This window comes from Sus scrofa, chromosome 15 (genome assembly GCF_054392235.1).
Source record: "Sus scrofa isolate SSC_HxYL_T2T_F1_AM1 chromosome 15, Sscrofa_HxYL_maternal_Yorkshire_Landrace_v2.0, whole genome shotgun sequence".
Classification (NCBI taxonomy): Eukaryota; Metazoa; Chordata; class Mammalia; order Artiodactyla; family Suidae; genus Sus; species Sus scrofa.
The window spans coordinates 61,141,050-61,162,462 of record NC_139397.1 but is presented as its reverse complement, the minus strand read 5'-3'; the positions used below and the strand labels follow the sequence as shown (position 1 = coordinate 61,162,462).

Below are 21,413 nucleotides of genomic sequence, written 5' to 3'. Positions count from 1 at the left end.
GAAAACACCTAGCAACAAGAATAAACAACATTCTGTATCTTGCACAGTGTGTAATTATGTAAGTTGTTATGTAATTTGTAACTGCTGTGTATCTTCACCATCAACTGTATATGGAAAGCTGCCAAATTTATATTTCCAGCCCTGATCTTTCTTCCAAGCTCTACTCATGCATGTCCAGCTCTCTGCCTGCCAACCTTCTTCAGATGTTTACCTAAGACTTCAACTCAATGTGTACCTCCAAGTGAATTCCTCATCTACCTGACAAGCCCACGACTTCTGTGTCCCTACTTGACTAACCCATAAAATTATCGACTCTTGCTTCCTTCACCCTCACCAATTCAATGCCAAGTCTTGTGCTGTTTATCATCCAATATCCTTATCTGCGTCATCTTCATTCCCAGCCCCTCCCCATTCCCCACCCCCACCCCCAAGCCTCACACACAGGCAGATTATTGTAGAATCTCTCTGCTATTTCTCTGCCTTTACCCTCTCCTGTGCATTAGTTCAGTCCTTCTAAAGCTCAGCCTTCTTGCCACTTCTCTGCCTAAAAAACATGTAGTGGCTTTTCCAGTGTTTACTAAACAGAGTCGGGTATCCAAGGCTCTCCTTAGTTTTCTCTTAATACCGATTCACAAACACTACACTTCTAACAAATTGAAATCCTTTGATGACATGTCATTTTGTACTTCCTTGCTTTTACTTACACAGTTTTCATCTCCTGAACTGTCCTCCCAAACCCCAGTCTCTACATGTCCCAATTGTACACATCCTTTAGGGCTGAAACTCCCGACCCACCCCTTGACAAATTCTGTGGACTTCTTCTCTCTTAATCATGTGATCTTGTCAATTTGTTTGAAACCTCTGGACTGCTAGTCTTACTTTTCCTACTCATTGCTGATAAGATCCATTTCCAATTATTGCTCTTATTACTCAAAAAGCCTAGCTCCATCTGGGTTTTAGGTGAGATAAATATTTTATAAATACAAGTCACCAATTAAAGTTTGGAAAATAATATATTAACCTTTCCTTCACATCACAGCAATAAACTGTGCTTTGTACAAAGGAAGCTGATTGTGGGTGGTAGATAAAAATATATTTACGGAGTTCCCGTCGTGGCGCAGTGGTTAACGAATCCGACTAGGAACCATGAGGTTGTGGGTTCGGTCCCTGCCCTTGCTCAGTGGGTCAAGGTTCCGGCGTTGCCATGAGCTGTGGTGTAGGTTGCAGACGCGGCTCGGATCCTGCGTTGCTGTGGCTCTGGCGTAGGCTGGCAGCTACAGCTCCAATTAGACCCCTAGCCTGGGAACCTCCATATGCCACGGGAGCGGCCCAAGAAATGGCAAAAAGACAAAAAAAAAATATATATATATATATATATATATATATATAGAATCATGAGAATTAGAAACTAACAGTAATAGTGTAACCTGGCAGGACCCTATGAAGCCTCCCCAGAATGGACGCCCTACCCATGTCCTCCGCTTGCCTTTTGTCTGTAGAAAAACTTTAGTCAAAGAATAAATTTAATCAGAGAAGTGAGAAAATGCAGAAAAAAAAAGGAGACAGTCAAGCAAGACAAAATAATGATATTTTAGCCATTAAACAAAATCAAGGACTGTTCATTCTTCCTCAAGGACTATAGATAATATTCTGAGCCATGTCCTTGAAGCTGTTTTTCAGAGACTGAGACCCCCACCTGGTGGAAGAAGTGAACTGTATGCTCCCCACAAACACATGGATCCCAGAGCAGTTGGAACCAGAGGGTTGATGACACTCATTCCGATTGATTACCTCACCACCAACCAATCAGAAGAAAGTCCACGAGGGATTTCCCACTGTGGCGCAGTGGTTAACGAATCTGACTAGGAACCATGAGGTTGAGGGTTTGGTCCCTGCCCTTGCTCAGTGGGTTAACGATCCGGCATTGCCATGAGCTTTGGTGTAGGTTGCAGATGAGGCTCGGATCCCTCGTTGCTGTGGCTCTGGTGTAGACCGGTGGCTACATCTCTGGTTAGACCCCTAGCCTGGGAACCTCCATATGCCAGAGGAACGGCTGTAGAAAAGGCAAAAAAAAAAAAAAAAAAAAAGGGAAGAAAGTCCACGAGCTGATGAAGCCCTGCTCCTTTAACACAGTAAGCCTCCTCCATGCCCCTGCATGCAGGGGCAGGGGAGGGGCACGACACAGTCTTGAGGGCGCCTGCTGTGGCCCCCTTTGCCTACCAAAGCAGTAAAGCTATTTTTTTCTACTTCACGATAAACTCCAAGAATTTTTTTTTTTTTTTTTTTTTTTTGTCTTTTCTAGGGCCGAACCTGCGGCATATGGAGGTTCCCAGGCTAGGAGTCTAATCAGAGCTGTAGCTGCTGGCCTACACCAAAGCCACAGCAACGGGGGATCCAAGCTGAATCTTCGACCTATACCACAGTTCACGGCAACACCAGATGCTTAACCCACTGAGCGAGGTCAGGGATCAAACCCGCAACCTCACGGTTCCTAGTCGGATTCGTTAACCACTGAGCCATGACGGGAACTCCAACTCCAAGATTTAATTGGGCACCAATGTACAGAGGCCGAATTTTGGCAACACTAGCTATTAATTGGGTGCTTAGATACCCATCACCATAGAGAGAAGCTTTTATATATTATTGCTTATAATGCTGACAATAGCTCTTTGAATAGGTATTATTATTAATTCCCATTTTATGGGTGAGAAAAGCTTAAAGAGGGTAAGGTACTCTAGGTGAACACTTTACTGAGTATAAAGTATTCCCAGAAAAAAAACGTAAAGTGAAATTTGAATCAAAGAATCTGACTTAAAAGGTATGCTCTACAAACTACACTAATTTAAATTATCTACTACCATTTTACAACCAGAGAGGATTCAAATCCTTTATCATAGGATTGTTGCCTTGGCCCTGGAACATATCAAGTATTATACACTATTACATTAGCTACTACATTGGAAAAAAGTCGAAGTATGTTTTTAAATACATAGCAGAACAGGAGTTCCCGTCATGGCTCAGCAGTTAACAAACCTGACTAGCATCCATGAGGACTCAGGTTCGATCCCTGGTCTTGCTCATTGGGTTAAGGCTCCGGTGTTGCCCTGATCTGTGGTGTAGGTCACAGATGCGGCTCAGATCTGCAATTGCTGTGTCTGTGGCGTAGACCGGAGGCTGCAACTCTGATTCGACCCCTAGCCTGGGAACCTCCATATGCTGCTGGTGCGACCCTAAAAGACAAAACAAAACAAAAACAAAAAAACAAAACAAAACAAAAATACATAGCAGAACATAACTCAATTTCAACTTTTGAGACTTTAAATATAATAACAAAGCAAAGAAGATAACTTAGAGCTTAAAAACCTACTGTATAAGATATTAAGAACAAAATTCTTTTCTTGGGTTTAAGCAAATGCTAGACATGAACAACCAAATCAAGTTCATTGCTGTTTTTAATGAAATTTCTTGTCATATGACTGTAATAGAAAGCAATAGTCATATGATTATTATCTACTGAGAGCATCATTTATCCCTGTGGAAATTCAAAGTCCCAGCAGAAAGCATTACTAACTCTGGGAAAACTCGAAGACAACGACACAGAAAGACCCAAGACAATTACCCTTAAAGAAGGACATTTAAATTTCCTCTAGAATTTTCTACGATTAGGAACCCATAAAAGTGGACTTTTTAATGAAGAAGATATTATTTATTTAATAAACACTTATAAATGCTTTTTGTGGGTGTATTGTCTTAAATGTCACAGGACAAAGAGTTTATATTTTTTAAAAAGATATGATGTGTATATAAGTAATATGGTCACTGGGTAGGAATGGGCAAGAGCTATATCAAGTCCTGACTGTGTGCTATTTGATTTGTGATGCTACTGGTTATTCCTCATTGTCTCTGAAAATGAAAATTTTGATGCTAGGGTAGCCTATACATTTTCTTCTGGGTATTATACAGCAACCAGTGGTAATACTAATTAAAGTAAACTTTATCCTCTGTGAGTTTTGCAGGGAAAATGATGAAAGATTAGGGTGTACTGTCATTTGTCCTCCCACATAATTGGTCTAAAATATGTCATTTACTACAGTTGTAAATAAATATAAATGAATTTTTTTTTCCTGTCACTGTTTTCTTCTCCTGGAGTGTATTCTTCAGTGAAACATTCTTTCTATTTTCATTTCTGGGATAAGAAGCAGATAATAATCAGATAATATTTTTAAACATTTCTCCATGTGTGAGGCACTTGAAATATTATTTCAATTAATGTTTGAAACATCCCTATGAGGACAGTGTCATTATTAGCACCATCCTAACAAGGTGGAAAATCTCCAATTTGGAAAACTGAACAGCTTGCCCAGAATTACACAGCTAGCAAAAGGTTTGAGATTGGAATCCAACTCAATGGCTTCTTGGGTCAAGTGTCACTCCAGCTCTGGGCTGACTCGGTTAAGTCCCTGTAGCCAAGTTAAGAAACCCTGAATGCAGTTAATGCAATATTTCTACATGAACATGACTTTTACAATGGAACTCAATCACGCAAAAAAGCAATGATTATATATGTTACCACTGACAACTTTAAAAACATGTAAATATTTCCTGACCATATGAGGTTTAAATCCACCAACATTCATATACAGCAATGATCTATCTTATCTACTTATTATCTACTATTAGAAATTCTTCTACTTGCAGAACAGAGAATAATGCGTTTTAAAAAGTGATAATTGTGTAGTTCAAGCTAGAACTGCAAAAGGAGGCAATGAAACATGACAGGGAGACTGAAAAGCAGCATGAATGAGGTGCTGCTTACAAATGAAAGACACAGGGAAGTGAAGGTGAGGATAAAACATGCTGGATCACATATCTGGGGGTGCAAGAGAGTGAGGTAAAGAAGGCAACTCACTTCCAATGTGGCAGCCAGAATGTCTTGTGCAATGAAAAGGGCAAACCCTTCTTCTGTGGGCCATTCATTTATTTAATCCATGAATCAGAGATCAAAATTCATGCAGTTACACAGCATCTTAGTGAAAAATTAAAAAGGCTCTGATTTGAAAGAAATTTTGTATATGTCCCCACTCAAATTAATTTCACTATTTTTAGTTTTAATGAAGGCCAAGGACAGAATTAGGTCAAATGTAAAAAAAAAAAAAAAAAAAAAAAAAAAAAGCTGTGAATGAGGTCTTTCCTTTGTAACTGAGCAACTGAGCATTATGATCTTAAAATTAGATTAATGTTTCTCAAGGTTTGCTTACATTTGTTTTACATATATCCACATACTCTCTAGCTATACGTCCCACCCCCACCTCTTATTCTTACTTTAGTCACCTTCCATTCTCCAAGTCCCTGGGTTTAAAAAAAAACTAAATATACAATTTTATTACTAATCAAACAGGCTAATAATAAGCAACAGCTATCTGCACACTGACAGACAAGGTGATAGTTCTATAATTTAAATCCAAATGATGTTTGTTTCCTCAACATGATAAAGAGCCACCCCAGATATCCAGGAGGGGGAAAATACAGATGCAAAAGGTCTGTAAGATTGAAGGGAAAATGACTTTCTTCCTTTCCCCTTGCCCCTTTGTAAACTTCAGACTAACAAACATAAATAAATGAGATATGAAAGGAAGGGAATATGACTATCTGTATATGTAAAAAAGAAAACTAATGTACTTGAAGGTCTGTCAGATGCCCCACAGAGAGAACTAATGCACGTAATCAGGAAGCTCCTTGAACATACCTATCAGTGCCTATTCTTTCTCAAAGCAACTGTATAAAATTCAATGTCTGCCTTTTCAATAAAATTGGATATCTTTGCTAATGCAGAATAGTCACTTCTGTAAACAGTGCCAAATACAGTGTCCTTCAGAAAGTTATCCTTAATTCTATTAAGAATTTTTGGACAATGCACACATGGATGAAGATATTCAAGAATGATGAATGTTTCAGTGCCTATTGGAAAAAAACCACTGAGACTAGAGTCTAAGGTCAGTGTGTATATCTATTTGCTCATTAAATATTAATTGCATAAATGTTAAGGACCAGTAGCCAATGACAAAGCTCTAATTCCTTAAGCATACGTATTCTAGCCACTTATCCAAATGCAATTGATTTTCCTTAGGGGGGAAAATCAGGTGTTTAATCTGTTTCACAAACACGATATTTTATTTTATTTTTTTAATATTTTTTTTTTATTTTCCCACTGTACAGCAAGGGGGTCAGGTTATCCTTACATGTATACATTACAACTACATTTTTCCCCCACCCTTTCTTCTGTTGCAACATGAGTATCTAGACAAAGTTCTCAATGCTATTCAGCAGGATCTCCTTGTAAATCTGTTCTAAGTTGCACAAACACGATATTTTAAATGAAAACAAACATCTTACAACTTACTTACAACTTCTCTGTGAGCATGCCTGACCATTCTTCTTTTACTAGACTTCGGTGTATAAATCTCCATCCCAGAATAGGATTTTCTGCTTTGCCTTTGACTATTTCACTACCTTTTTGTAAAATTAATTTGTACCCGATTAAGGACAGCAACATCATCTGCTCATTAAAAAATAAAATTTGCCTTAGTTCTACAACCCAGATTTTACAAGAGGAATTATTTCATCACTGCCTTTGGTGGTGAAAGGATGGTGTGTGTAGATGCCAGCTAAGGGTCGCCCAGTTCCCAGTGAGATGGCTCCCGCTAAGTCAGTCAGCATTTCTGGGGCATCTCAGGGCCCCATGGCAAGAACATAGGAGCTCTTAGGTGTGATCAGTTGTGTCCTGAGCATTACAAATTCCATTTGTGTCAGATGATGTTATACATAACATAAATTAACTCAATGTCTCTCAGGGAAAAAAGTCTCACTTAGGGTAAGAATTGGAGCTGACCCTTGCAAAGAAGGAAGGAACAATGTCTCACCATTTCTTAAAATTATACCTGCCAACATGGGTATCAGGTCACCCTGCACACCTGCCAAACCCTGCCTCAGAGAAAGGGACTTCAGAGCTCCTTTCAGAGTCCTTAAGGAAACCAGACTTATCAGGTGATCTAAGAATCAAGGCTTCAGTTAGAAAAGAAAGAAAATTTTGTCCTCCTTTCCTTCAAGCCCTGCTTCACCTTCCTCTCCGCTGATAAACAGCAGAGGATTATCTCTGAGAACGCTGAGCAAAAGGCTCTCACTGCCTGTGTTTGAAAAGAACATGTAAATCAACCACACTTTAATAAAAAGCAAAAAAAAAAAAAAAAAGGAGAGAGAGAGAGATTGCAAAAGAAAGAAGGAGAAGAAGAGAGGGAAGGAGAAGAAAGGAGGGAAGGAAGGAAGGAGAGGGAAGGAAGGGAAAGAACGAAAGGAAGGATGTGGGGAAAGAGGTGAAGGAAGGAAAACAGAAAGCCAAGTAATAAGGACCGGGGAAAGCGCAAAGAGTTGCCCAACTGAGTTAGTGGAAATTATTGCAAATACAGCAGTTTAGTATCGGGCGCCGCCGGGCACGGTAGGTGTAGCAGGTGGAGGGGTAGGAGTCCAAACCCAGGAACGACCTGCCTGGCCCCTGGCGCTACTCACGCTTCTCTGCCGTCCTCCGAGTCGCCGTCCGAGGTCCACTCCTCGCCGATGTCTGGCAGGGTGAGGAACAGGGTCTTGGGGCCAGGCCCGGGGGGCACCCAAGGGCTGGGCTCTCGCTCCCCGGGGCCGGGAGGGCGAGGGTTCCTTGGGCTCGCGGCCGCACTGGTGCTGCCAGCGGCGCCCGCGATGGACGGCAGCGCCGCCCAGACCCCTCCGGGGCCGGTGGGCGGCCGCACCGCGGCCGCAAGGTGGGCGGGGGAGCCGGCCTCGCTGCAGCAGCAGCTGGAGGGGGCCATGGGCAGGGGCAGGGGTTGGGGCGAGGACTGGACTTTGGCTGCTCTCGGGCTACTTGGCAGCGAGAGGGGCGTCCTTACTGCTTCTGCCGCGCGGCCCGCGACGGACACCCGGGGGCAGGAGGCGGTGAGCAGAGGATGGAGCGGGGCGGGTGTCTGTGGTAGCAGGACTGGCGTTCCCCGCGAGGTGGAGGGGGAATCGGGCGCCAGGGCAGGAAAGAGGGTCAAAGTCGGGATTGTGCTAAGCGAGGTGCCGGCGCCGGAGCCCGCCCGCCCTGCAGTGGCAGCGCCTCGGGAGTGGCTGGAGGAGGTGACCGGCGAGGGGGCTGCTGGGGGCGCCGTCGAGGTCTTGAAGATTTTGGCAAAGAAAGACCCAAGGTCGAACACAGCGACCTTCATCTTCTGGCCTTTGAAATGCTGTCCTGGCTGCTGCCCGAACCTCAAGTCCACAGGGAGCCAGGCTCCTGGGCTCCATCCACCGCCCTCGGCAAGGATCTGGAGGAGGCAGGCCCGGGCAGGGTCAGGGGTCTTGGGGTCCCCGCAGGCCGCACACCCTAGGACCTTCTGGTGCTGTATCCACGCGGAAGGACCCCTCCGGACGTTCGGCCTGGAGACACTTGGGCCGGACCTTCCTCAACGCTGGGCCCTCCACCCTATGCGAGGATCACTCCCTTCTCTGCCCTATCGCTGGGAGATCCTGAGGGCCAGGGGTCCAGGAGCCTACGGAGGCCACAGCAGCAGCTGCCAGCGCTACCAAGAGCTGAGGATGGAGATTGGAGCCTCCGCCTGCCGCCCGCTGCAGATACCCCGACGGCCCCCGGGGATAGCACAGGTGGTTGCTAAGCCAAACAAAAACCCTGCTTAGCTCATTGCTAATTGGGCCCCAGACTGTAGCCTGGGGCTATGCCTACACTAGACACTCTGGCTCCCCTCCATGATCCTGCCTTAAAGGAACACTCTCCAATTTCTCATCACTCGTAGAGCTTCTCCAGATTCGCAGAACTCTGGACTGATGGTGAGGAATTTGAACATAGACCTGGGAACCATAACCCTGATTCCAAAAGATCTGAAACTTACCCAGTCTGACAAGACCAAATGAACCAGTTCTCTAATAGGAAGAAAGAGAAACTTATTCATATCCTTTCTAGAGTATGGGCTTTCTGTATTTAAGCTGCTAATCACCTGATTGTTCTGAACATATGTAATATAACTTGAAGTGACAGGCAGCAAAAAAGGGCCATTGCCAAGTGAGGCTTAATTCAATTCACCCAGTTCCTTGGGAGAAGCACTTGTCTGCTGCCACGTTTCAGGGTTCCTGATTTTTAAAGACCCAGGACCTTCATAGCTGACCAGCCTCTTAAGATGGAGCCCAGCTAACTTGACTTGTAAAATACTGATACATAAGTCTCAACTCAAATGTGTTAGCTGATAACTGTACAACTGCAGTGTTGTCCTTTGCTCTTTCTGTATGAGAAGAATTCTTGCTGAGATCAAATTAAGTTGGAAGATTGTTTGAGCGTAGAATCAAAGCAAAGGGAGTGAATCATACGTACAATACAAATTTATGTGTAGGGAACAGTAACCATAAGAACAAATCACTCCTGGTAGAGCAACCCCACATAAACCTGAGGGATTCACTCACATGTCTTTAGCTCTCCAACTTTAGATATTTCTATGCTGGAGTTCCTGTCATGGCTCAGATGTTAACAAACCCAACTAGGATCCATGAGGATGCAGGTTCGATCCCTGGCCTTGCTCAGTGGGTTAAGGATCTGGCATTGCCGTGAGCTGTAGTGTAGGTTGCAGATGTGGCTCAGATCCTGCGTTGCTGTGGCTGTGCTGTAGGCCAGTCACTATTGCTCCAATTTGACCCCTAGCCTGGAACCTCCAAATGCCGCAGGTGAGCCCCTAAAAAAGCAAAAAAAAAAAAATTTTTTTTTCTATGCCTTTCTTACTAACCACTTCCCTACTATGCACAGGCTTTTCCCTGAGGATGTAGATACTCTTAATAAGGCTACAGAAAAGCTCATGCTCTTCCAAATCTCAGCTGTGAAATTAGTCTATCTCTGAGGTGTGTTATCTTATCTGTTATGGGTTGAATTGTGTTTCCCATAAAGATATGATGAAGTCCTCAAAACAAAACAAACAACAAAAGGAGTTCCCATGTGGCTCAGCAGGTTAAGGATCCAGCATTAACACTATTGTGGCTCAGGTCGCTGCTGTGTGTCTTTGATTCCTAGCCCAGGAATTTCCAAATGCTGCAGGCACAGCCAAAACAAACAAAACAAACAGGATATGATGAAGTCTGAACTCCAGAGTGTGTGAATGTACCTTATTTGGAAATCGGGTCTTTATAGAGAAGACCAACGCAAGACAAGGTCATTAGCATGGGCCTAATCCAATACTCTCAAGAAGAGAGAAAGGAACGCAAACACAAAGGGACACCATATAATGACAGAAGCAGATACTGGAGTGATGTGCTGGTAGCCAAGGGATGTCAGTGAGTGAAGGACACCACCGGAGGTCAGGAGGGGCCAAGGAAGAGCCTTCCCTGTGGGCTTCAGAGGGAGCACGGCCTTGCTGGCATCTGATAGCAGAATTCTAGTATCCGGAATGATGACAGAATACATTTCTATTGTTTTAAGCCACTCAATTTGTGACACTTTGTTTTAGCAGCCCTAGGAATACACTGTTGGGGTAGTAATTAATTATTGGGGTGCTTCATAATAATAGAATCTTTCTGGTACCTCTGTGAAAGTCTTCAATGGGTGTATTTGCTGTAAAAAGCTGGCTAAGGGTTCCTGTTTTAGCTCTGTGGTAACAAAACTAATTAGTATCCAGGAGGACGAGGATTCCATCCCTGGCTCCACTCAGCAGATAATGGATCCCGTGGTGCAGTGAGCTGCAGTGTAGGTCAAAATAGAGGCTTGAAGCTGGCATTGCTGTGGCTGTGGCATAGGCTGGCAGCTGCAGCTCTGACTGGACCCAGGAACTTCCATATGCCACAGGTGCAGCCCTGAAAAGCAAAATAAAAAATAAAAATAAATAAAAATAAAAATAAGCTACAAATTGGGAACTCCCATCGTGGCTCAGTGGAATCTTACTAGTATCCATGAGAACACAGGTTCGATCCCTGGCTTTGCTCAGTGAGTTAAGGCACTATCGTTGCTGTGAGCTGTGGTATAGGTTGCAGATGTGGCTTGGATCCCTTGTTGTGGCTGTGGCGTAGGCCAGTGGCTACAAGCTCCAATTCGACCCCTAGCCTGGGAACCTCCTTATGCCATTGGTGAGGCCCTAAAAAGACCAAAAAGAAAAAGCTACACATTAAAATAATTATAACAAGTGTCTACAACATCTACAGGGATGATGACAGGAAACACAAAAAGGACGGGGGCAGAGGGGAAGAAATATCATTGTTAGTTAAACACTGGATGTCACATTTCTGGCCAGCCTTATGAGGAAGGCACAATGAATGCATGATTGATCCTTTTGTTTGAAGATCCTTTGAAAATGAACTATAATTGCCAACATGATAAACAATTCTTTGAATGATGCGAGGTCTTTTATACCTATTGTTCATCCATCAACAGTCTTTCACACAGACATTAGTTGCTACTGGGCTTTTCTGTTAATTACCAGCAGTATCCCATGCTCATAACAGGAGCCCCAGGTGATGTAGCACAATGGTCTGGCTCAGGCAGAGTAATGAAATGAAAGTAAATGCAGTACATCATTGTTTCTAACTTTGGCTGTGTTGATTTTGGAAAGACTTTATTAGAAATTTCAAAGCTGTGTTTTATGTGATAAAATTCTTCTGCTTATATTGGTTTAATTAACAATGTGATGAACCGGTTTTCTGCTGTGTATAATAATGTTTGGCTACATCATTAAGAAAGTATTAGGAAGTTATGACCATGTCGCTATGAAAAAATGTTATGTTTTGGAAACCTGAAAGTTAAAACAAATAATCTGAGGATTAATCTGTTTGGGGATTTAGGAGTTCTCATCGTGGTGCAGCGGACACGAATCTGACTAGGAACCATGAGGCTGAGGGTTCGATCCCTGGCCTTACTCAGTGGGTTCAGGATCTGGCGTTGCGGTGAGCTGTGGTGTAGGTCGCAGATGTGGCTTGGATCTGGGGGTTGCTGTGGCTGTGGTGTAAGTCGGCAGCTACGGCTCCATAGACTCGTAGCCTGGGAACCTCCATATGCTGTGGGTGCAGCCCTAAAAAGACAAAAAAAAAAAAAAAATCTGTTTAGGGGTTTAAATTGTCTCACTAAGTTTGACGCCAAGGCCAAGATTCTATTAAAAAGAAAAAAATTTTTTTTTCTTTTTAGGGCCTCATCCACAGCATATGGAAGTTCCCAGGCTAGGGGTTGAATTAGAGCTATATCCACCGGCCTATATCACAGCCACTGCAACGCAGGATCCTTAACCCACTGAGCAAGGCCAGGGATCAAACCTGCATCCTTATGGATCCTAGTCAGGTTTGTTAACCACTGAGCCATGAAGGGAACTCCCTCAAATTTGATTGTTAAAAAAACTAACAAACTAAACTTCTGGACAAGGAAGGGCATTTGTTGATTCAACAAATACAACAGTTCTGATATCAAATAATGCAACTTTGTGAGAGTTAGAATAATTGATATATGCTTGGAAATTGGAAGAGAGCCTAGGACAGGGTAAGCTCTCAGTGATGCCAGGTTACATTGAAAAGATCCTCTTGAGTCTCAGCGCAGATGAAGCCTAGGGCTCAGGCAGCAGCCACTGGAAGCTGTGCTCTGAACCTTCCCAGGTTGAGCACAGGAAATAAATGTGTGCAGTGGGGCTACTGAGCTTAATGGCATTAAGGTCTCATCCACAGATTTCTGTCTACTTCAAGTGTCTGCATGTTCCTTGTTTGTGCTGTTGGTTCCAAGTTTGTGCTTCAAGAGGACTGGGAGGTAGAGAGCAGCCCTGTGCCTGAGAGTTTGATTCAGAATAAAGCATTGGTTTTAGCCCATCATAACTGCTATATGGGACTTATGAAACCAAGCAAGACCCTGTGGGGTTCGCTAAGGTACAAAACCTTTCTGAAGGCATCATTTCTTGTTGGCGGCAAAAGCCTTCTTCAGCCTCCCTGCTCTTTCCAGAGTGCCAAAAGGCAGATTCAAAGAGCTGCTAATCAGGGCAGTGAGGGAATGCAGAAACAAAGGAACAATGAAGAAGACACAGTTCAGCAATTAAATCAGGGTCCCTGCTCTCCTCTTCAAGGGATATACATAACAATAACCTTTGAGGTTTTTGGTAGGAACGAAGACCCCCACCCCTGTAGAGGACTGTAACTTCCTCTGAGTCCTGAAACACTGCCCCCATCTCACCACCAACCAATCAGAAGAAAGTCACACACCCTGCAGTCCTCAGCCTAAATTTTGCCTACACAAACATTTCCTGAAAACCCTCAGGGAGTTTGGGGTTTTTGGGCACAAGCCACCAGTTCTCTTAGCTTGGCTCCCCCACAAAAACAAAAAAAAACAAAAAAAAAACAACTTTTCTCTGCTCCAAACTCCAACGTTTCAGTTTGTTTTGCTTTACTGAGCTTCGGGCACTAGAACTTGTGTTCCACAACACTTACACATCTTGTGAAAGACCAATAAATAGAAATCTGAAAAGATTCACAGAAGCAAGGTAATTGCCCTGGGGAAAAAAAAAAAAAAGAGTAAAAGATCCCTGAATCTTCATGAAAGACATTTCACAAACCAAGATGCTCCAAAAGAGGGATGCGAGAGGAAACTTCAGAACTAGTTCTAAAAAAAAGAAATTGCAGGAGTTCCCGTTGTAGCTCAGTGGTTAACAAACCTGAGTAGGAACCATGAGGTTGCGGGTTTGATCCCTGGCCTTGCTCAGTGGGTTAAGGATCCGGCGTTGCCATGAGCTGTGGTGTTGGTCACAGACGCAGCTTGGATCCCACATTGCTGTGGCTCTGGCGCAGGCCAGCAGCTACACCTCTGATTAGACCCCTAGCCTGGGAACCTCCAAGTGCCACAGGAACAGACCCTAGAAAAGGCAAAAAGACAAAAAAAAAAAAAAAGGAATTGCGATTGTAGGAGAGGAAAAAAATTATTTTTCTCTCTACCCACCTTAGGGCCCTGTAAATTAGACTGACCAAAGATAGATTAACAAGAGAAAAACAAAGAAGCTTATTAATGTGTTCATTGCGCATACAGGAGACCTCAGTGATGGGTAACTAAAAGAAGTGGTTAGAAATTGAGTTGATAGAGCATCTTAACAAAAGAAAGACAAATTGCGAGTTCCTGTCATGGCCCAGTGGTTCCTGTCCTCCTAACATCCTTGAGGACTTGGGTTCAATTCCTGGCCTCACTCAGTGGGTTAAGGATCTGGCATTGCTGTGGCTGTGGCGAAGGCCAGCGGCTACAACTCTAATTCGACCCCTAGCCTGGGAACCTCCATATGCCGTGGGTGTGGCCCTAAAAAGATAAAAAGGCAAAAAAGCAAAAAAAAAAAAAAAAAAAAAAAAGAAAAAGAAAAAAGAAAGAAAAAGAAACAAAGATAAATTGAAAGAGAAGTGACAAGACAAAGGAAAGGAACTTCAAGTTTCTAAGTTCTAAGGGCAGCAAACTGTGGGAGGGTAAATACATGGGGAAAGTACTGGAAGACAAGGCTGGTTAGTAAGGTTTGTAGTGTAGACTGCCTCATGGTGCCATCTCATCTGCAGAGACGAGGTGATTCTCCTGCTTCTGGAAGGCAAGTGGAGGGGCTCGCCTTCACAAGGAGAATTTATGTTCTGCTTTCATGCAGATGAGGGGTGCAGACCACTCCTCCTGGGGTCTGCTCTTTCTCAGTTGCCTTCAGCTCCAAATAACCCTTATGCCAGCGTCACACATTTTGGAGTGGTATACAAGGCATGATGGGCGTAAAATATTCTTACTTTGTACTGACTAAGAATTTTTTTTTTTTTTTTTTTGTCTTTTGTCTTTCTAGGGCTACACCTGTGGCATATGGAGTTTCCCAGACTAGGGGTCAAATCGGAGCTGTAGCCACTGGCCACAGCCACAGCAATGCAGAGTCTAGGACCTACACCATAGCTCACGGCAATGCCGGATCCTCAACCCACCAAGCAAGGCCAGGGATCGAACCCAAGTCCTCAGGATTACTAGTTGGCTTCATTAACCACTGAGCCACGATGGGAACTCCAGACTTAGAATATTTTGTTTAAAGTTTAGGTTATAAATGATAAGTTCCTAGATCTGACTTTTATTATTTATTTATTTATTTATCATTTTAGGGCTGTACCTGTGGCATATGGAGGTTCCCAGGCTAGGGATCAAATCAGAACTGTAGCCCCTGGCCTATGCCACAGCTCACAGCAATATGGGATCCTTAACCCACTGAGCAAGGCCAGGATTGAATCTACGTCCTCATGGATACTAGTGAGATTCATTTCCATAAGCCACAATGGGAACTCCATAGTTCTAACTTCTAAAGAGTAGCAAGAAAAGTCCACTGTGATAAAAACAAGTTTTAAAAAGACTAGTGATAATTTATACTATTAATTTAAACAGTTTTTAAAAATTACAGCCTATTAATTTGTATTCGATCAGCCAGGAAGCCAATCAAGGACTTTCTTTGGACTCCTCTTGCAGCCACTTCTTTGTTGTTATGGTAATTGGTAATAAACTTTCCCTGGTTGCTTAAAGACTTTTGGTCAATGAGCACAAAAGGAAAAGAGGAAGATTAAAAAGAGAATCATAGAAATGAGAGTTCAAGGAAAGATGTGAATACTTCCTTTTATTTTAAGTAATTTCTTACATAGCATGGACAAAACATTAATTCCTGTCCAGGATGCATGTAAGTAAATTTATCTTTAAGAATCTCATAAATAAAAAATAATTACATATACGTATATGCATATATGCATAGATACATAGATTATTTTAGATTATTATAACATATAATTATATTGTTTTCACATTTTGGCTATCGCGAACAGTGTTGCAATGAATCTGGGAGCACTAATATCTCTTTGAGAGCCTGATTTTAACTCTTTTGCATTGTTGACCTGAAACAAATAGACTGTCAGATAGTTCTCCGGAAAAGATGGGCTTATTGGGGATCAGCATAGAATTGCAATTTGGGTCTGTAACCATGGTGAGACGCATGCAAGTCCCCACACAGCAAGGAAAGGAGATCATCTTTCTAGGGAGGAAAAGGAAGTGGGGAGGGCTATAGCAAACTGGCTTTTCATTGCTCAGTCCTTGCCAGGAAAGAAGAGAGGTCTTTCTTCTTCCTGTTTGTCTCTGCTATCCTCACAAGGTATGAGAGCTCCCCCTTCTGGTCTCTGTTTATTAAATTTTTACAGAATAGATATCCACAAAAAGAATTGCTGGATCATATGGTATTTCTATTTGTAATGTTTTTAGGAACCTCTGTATTATTTCCCATAGAAACTGCACCATTTTAATTCCCACCAACAGTGTGCAAGGTTTCCAGTTTCTCCACCACTTCACTGACAAGTGTTGTCTTTTGGCTTTTCACTAATACCCATGTCAACAGGTGTGAGGTGATAACTCATTGTGGGTTTCCCTGTACATTTCCTTGATGATTAGTGATGTTGGGCATCTTTTCATACACGTATTAGCCTTATCTTACACCACACACAAAAATCAATTCAACGGATTAAAAACTTAAACATAACACCTACAACAGTAAAAGTACTAGAAGAAAATACAGGGGAAAACATTCATGGGCTTTGGTATTGGCAACGATTTCACAGATATGATACCAGAAGCACAAGCAACAAAAACAAAAATAGACTAATGGGACTACATCAAACTAAAAAGCTATCTTTTTAGTTTATCTCCACAGCAAAGGATATAACCAATAGAGTAAAAAGCCACCTACAGAATGGGAGAAGACATTTTCAAACCATATATCTGGTAAGGGGTTGTGATATTGTGATTTATTTATGAAATATATATTTGGCCTTTGTTCATTTCTGGGACAGAGTTAAAACCCTTGAAATGTCCTTAGTTAGTGATAAGACCAATGGGAGCAGCTTCTGTTATGATATTTAGTTTTTTGTTCACAGTTTCTGAAATCACTTCAGAGCCATAAAAGTGAAGCTGGTGTCTTGCTATTTACAAGTCCCTTTCACCACAGCTGGGTTTAGGTTAATGAGGTGACTTGGAAAGCACATAAGGATGGGAGTTAGTTGCCAGGGGAGCCAAGCATGTGATTGGGGGTTGGAAATTTCAGTCCCACCCCCTAACTTCTGGGGAGGAGTGAGGGGCTTGACTTTGAGCTCAATCACCAGTGGCCAATGATTTCATCAATTATATTTCTGGGAGTTCCCATTGTGGTGCAGTGGAAACAAATCCCAACTAGGAACCATGAGGTTTCAGGTTTGATCCCTGGCCTCGCTCAGTGGATTAAGGATCCAGTGTTGCCATGAGCTGTGGTGTAGGTTGCAGACATGGCTTGGAGCTGGTGTTGCTGTCGCGTAGGCCGGCAGCTGTAGTTCCGATTAGATCCCCTAGCCTGGGAAATTCCATATGCCGCAGGTGCAGCCCTAAAGAGAGAGAGAGAGAAAAATTAAATCATGTTTCTATAATGAGACCTCCATAAAGCCCCGAAAGTATGAGGCCTGGAGATCTTCTGGGTTGGTGAACACCTGCAGATTCAGGGAGAGAGCTAAGCTCCAGAAAGGCATGGAAGCTCCAAAGCCCTTTCCCCATACCTTGCCCTATGCATCTCTTCCATCTAGCTGTTCCTGAGTTATATCCTTTAAAAGTAGACCATTAGTCTAGTAAGTGAAATGTTTCTCTGAAGTCTGTCAGCCACTGAAGCAAATGAATGGAACTCAAGGAATGGGGCATTGGAACCTTGTTTCCAATCTGGTGACAACTTAGACTTGCAACTACCACCTGCTGTGGGCAGGGCAGGGGAGGGCAGTCTTGTAGGACTGAGCTCCCAGTCAGTGGGATATGATGTTATCTCCAAGCAGATAGTTTCAGAATTGAGTGGAATTATAGGACACCAGCTGTGTTAGAGAACCTCTTGGTTGTGTGGAAACCCCCAGCCCCACCACCACATATTGAAATTTGTTCTAGAACATTTGGGAATTTTCAAATATATAAGGGACAATTAGCAAAAAAACAAAAACAAAAACAAACCCCCCTCAAAAAAAAAGGAGCTCCTGTCATGGCACAGCAGAAATGAATCCAACTGGGAACCATGAAGTTGGGGGTTCCATCCCTGGCCTCGCTCAGTGGGTTAAGGATCTGGTGCTGCCGTGAGCTGTGGTGTAGGTCACAGATGTGGCTCAGATTCTGTGTTGCTGTGTTGCTGTGTCTGTGGCGTAGGCCGGCAGCTACAGTTCTGTAGACCCCTAGCCTGGGAACTTCCATGTGCCATGGGTGTGGCCCTAAAAAGACAAAAGAAAAAAGAAAAAAAAAACAAACAAACCTGATATTCTGATTTTTTTTAATGGGTTAAGGACTTGAACAGATATGTATTCTTAAATCTTCAAGTTATATGTGAGATATTTCACTCAGCCATATCTTTGATATGGATTCCCTTGTATTTCGGCGTTGTTTTATAAAATTTTTTTTTGTCTTTTTAGGGCGGCACCCGCAGCATATGGAGGTTCCCAGGCTAGGGGTCTAATCAGAGCTGAAGCTGCCGGCCTACACCACGGTCACAGCAACACTGGATCCTTAACCCACTGAGCGAGGCCAGGGATGGAACTCATGTCTTCATGGATACTAGTCAGGTTCGTTAACCACTGAGCCATGACAGGAACTCCTCAGTGTTGTTTTGATAGTATCCACAAGTGTAATGTTCTCTAACTATGGCCAAGACAAGAGTGATGCCTGGACATGAAATAAAGCCTTTTCCCCACCTGAGCCCACTGACCTTTTCTCTTACTTTTTCTCCCCAAAAGAATGCCTTTCAGTATTTACAAACTCAGGAGTAATACAAATGGCCAAGCAGCTTAGCTCCTCTGCTCTAGGGTATAGTCCTTTAGATCAATGGAGGGGATGATAAAAATTCCTAAGAGGTTTTTTTTTTTTTTTAATGTTTGTGTTTTTCTGCTAAGCATGCTTCCATGGTGGGGCATAATTCAGGGAGAACAGAGAGGGGAAAAAAAGGAGACTGAAGGTAGATAAAAAGAAAAGTAAGAGGGAGAGAAGGAAGATGGGGGGTATATGATGTAATTGGTTAGTCTACCCTGAAAGTTTGACGTGTGTCTGATGGCTCCTCCTGGAATTTATGCAGAGGTGCGATCCTCAATGCCTATTATGCCAAGATTCACATGAACTTCAGTTTCCTAACCACAGCCCTGGCCCATCCTTTAAATGCTGTCTTCCCTTTGTAGACTGCTATTCTGTTCAGAAATCACCAGGTGCCCCCTAATGAGTGTGGGTATGGTGCCAGGGAGGGATGTTCCACTCTCTTCTGGGCTGGGATTGATACTGGGAGCTGGGGAATGCCCTGTGAACCACCAGAGACAGGTTACATCAGAAGAGGCTGCAGAATCACGATGCTGCCAGGCCGGGAAGGTGGAACCGTTATCAGGGACGTCTAGAGGGAACCTCTGTTTCTTACCACTGCTTAGGTAACCGGGTTTCTCTGAGGAAGGACGATCTCATCTGACTCTGTGTTTATCCCACGTGAGACGGCTTCACACCAAAACAACCCCAGCAGAAGAATAGCTCTCTAATCCCCTTACACTGAAAGGTTACCTATGGCAAACAGACAGACCAGAGAAAAGTCGCCCCACCTGAAAGCCCCCTCCAAGGCCACAGCCAATGCAAAGCCCTTTCTCCTAGCGGGAGATCTTAAGGTTACAGCCTCTTTAGACTCTCCGGCGCTCTGAGAGTTTATAAGTTTATGTTTATGGACGGGGTTAAAGTCCTACAGAAGAGGTGTGTTTAGGAAGGCTATGAATTTCAAGGTTTAAGTCTGGCTTGAGTCAAGAGTTAAATCTCCTATAGGAGAAGCTGATAACCCGATCTAACCCTTGAAATGGCCAAAATCAGCCAAGAAAGATGAGATAGGACAGCAGTGAAAGCAGAACCACACTTATGTAAGGATTTGAAAAGTTTGAAAGGGCAAGGCATGTTTGGGAAAACTGCAGGTAGCTCTGGGTAACTGAAGTTCACGGTATATTCATTCACTTAATCCTTTTCTCATCCAATCCACAAGCATTTTTGTGACTGCTTACTTACTATGTGTCAGGCACTACATAAACATGAGGAAATGACTGGAGATGAAGCATGAACAGAAAGAGAAGACCATGAGAAAACTTAGAAAGTAAACTAAGGTTTTGTCTAAGTGGGGACCTGGCACTCCTTACACCATTCCTATATGGGGTTCTGGCATGTTTTTGGAATATATATTGCAGAGTTAGAGGATGCTGGAGGAAATTTTGGAACATTCAGATTCTCGTTCGTTTTCCCTCCCAGAAACAGAACTACCCAATACAAAATTTCCTGATGGCAAAAATACATTAAAAAAAAAGAAAAAATCCTTATATGTCAATTTCCTTTCTCTGTCCACTGCCACAACACCAATTTAACATTTACTTTTCAGAAGAATCTTGTTTGAAAAATTGCTATGCTCCAGTCATTCTTCTAGATATCAAGGATACCAAGATGGATAAGATGAAGCTCTCTGTATTCAAGTTGCTCATATTCTGGGAACCCAGGGTGGAGTCAGATCTAAATAGTGTGCAGAACCCAACATATAGTTGGACTAAGCGTTTGAATAAAATATACGGATGCTGGAGTTCCCATTGTGGCTCAGCAGTAATGAACCCGACTAGTATCCATGAGGACAATCCAGGTTCAATTGCTGGCCTCAATCAGTGGGCTAACAATAGAGTGTTGCCATGAACTGTGGTGTAGGTCACAGATGTGGCTCTGATCTGGCATTGCTGTGGCTGTGGTGTAGGCCAGCAGCTGTAGCTCTGATTAGACCCCTAGCCTGGGAACCTCCATATGCCCAGGTGCGGCCCTAAAAGCAAAAAAAAAAAAAAAAAAAAAAAAAAAGAAAGAAAGAAAAAAGAAAAAGAAAAAAAATACTATGGATGCATAAGTAGTGAAGTGACTCATTCTGCCTGGTGTGGTGGGGCAGGGAGAGGGTGGGTGGTATAGTGAAGAAGGATTTCCACAGGAGTTGACTAGACTGGAGTACCAGTGAGAGTAAAATAAGAAATTCTCGTCATTTCTTCTTCATCTTGATTGGACTGAACAAATATAGCTACACCGCTAACACTCTGAAACTTAACATGACGAGGGGGAGGACAATGCCATTCTCTTAATATCGTCCTCTGTGAGCTCCAGAGCTTGAGTTGGTTTACTTCTTTTTGCCTCTTCGAAATCCATAGATCAGGGTAGATTGATAATTTCTGGGACTTTTATTTTTTTATTTATTTGTCTTTTTAGGGCCGCACCCAAGGCATGTGGAAGTTCCCAGGCTAAGGGTCTAATTGGAGCTGTAGCCACCGGCCTACACCAGAGCCACAGCAACATGGGATCTGAGCCGAATCTGTGA

General features: G+C 43.1%; 1 protein-coding gene and 1 long non-coding RNA gene across 6 annotated transcripts in view; one reads left to right on the top strand and one right to left on the bottom strand.

Moving 5' to 3' along the window:
- Positions 1 to 8,672, bottom strand: part of FAM149A (family with sequence similarity 149 member A) — a 44,104-nt gene extending 35,432 nt beyond the window's left edge. For 3 of the 4 annotated variants that reach the window (XM_085000979.1, XM_085000980.1, XM_013984058.3), the window contains exon 1: positions 7,564 to 8,672. In XM_085000979.1, coding sequence (XP_084857105.1) covers positions 7,564 to 8,255 — 692 coding nt within the window. In that variant the 5' untranslated portion in view covers positions 8,256 to 8,672. The remainder of the gene's footprint in view (positions 1 to 7,563) is intronic. The other variant, XM_085000983.1, reaches the window with a different exon arrangement.
- LOC146395870 (uncharacterized) overlaps positions 7,486 to 21,413 on the top strand; it is a 46,903-nt gene continuing 32,975 nt past the window's right edge. For both annotated transcript variants that reach the window (XR_014830445.1, XR_014830446.1), the window contains exon 1: positions 7,486 to 7,623. This is a non-coding gene — a long non-coding RNA (uncharacterized LOC146395870). The remainder of the gene's footprint in view (positions 7,624 to 21,413) is intronic.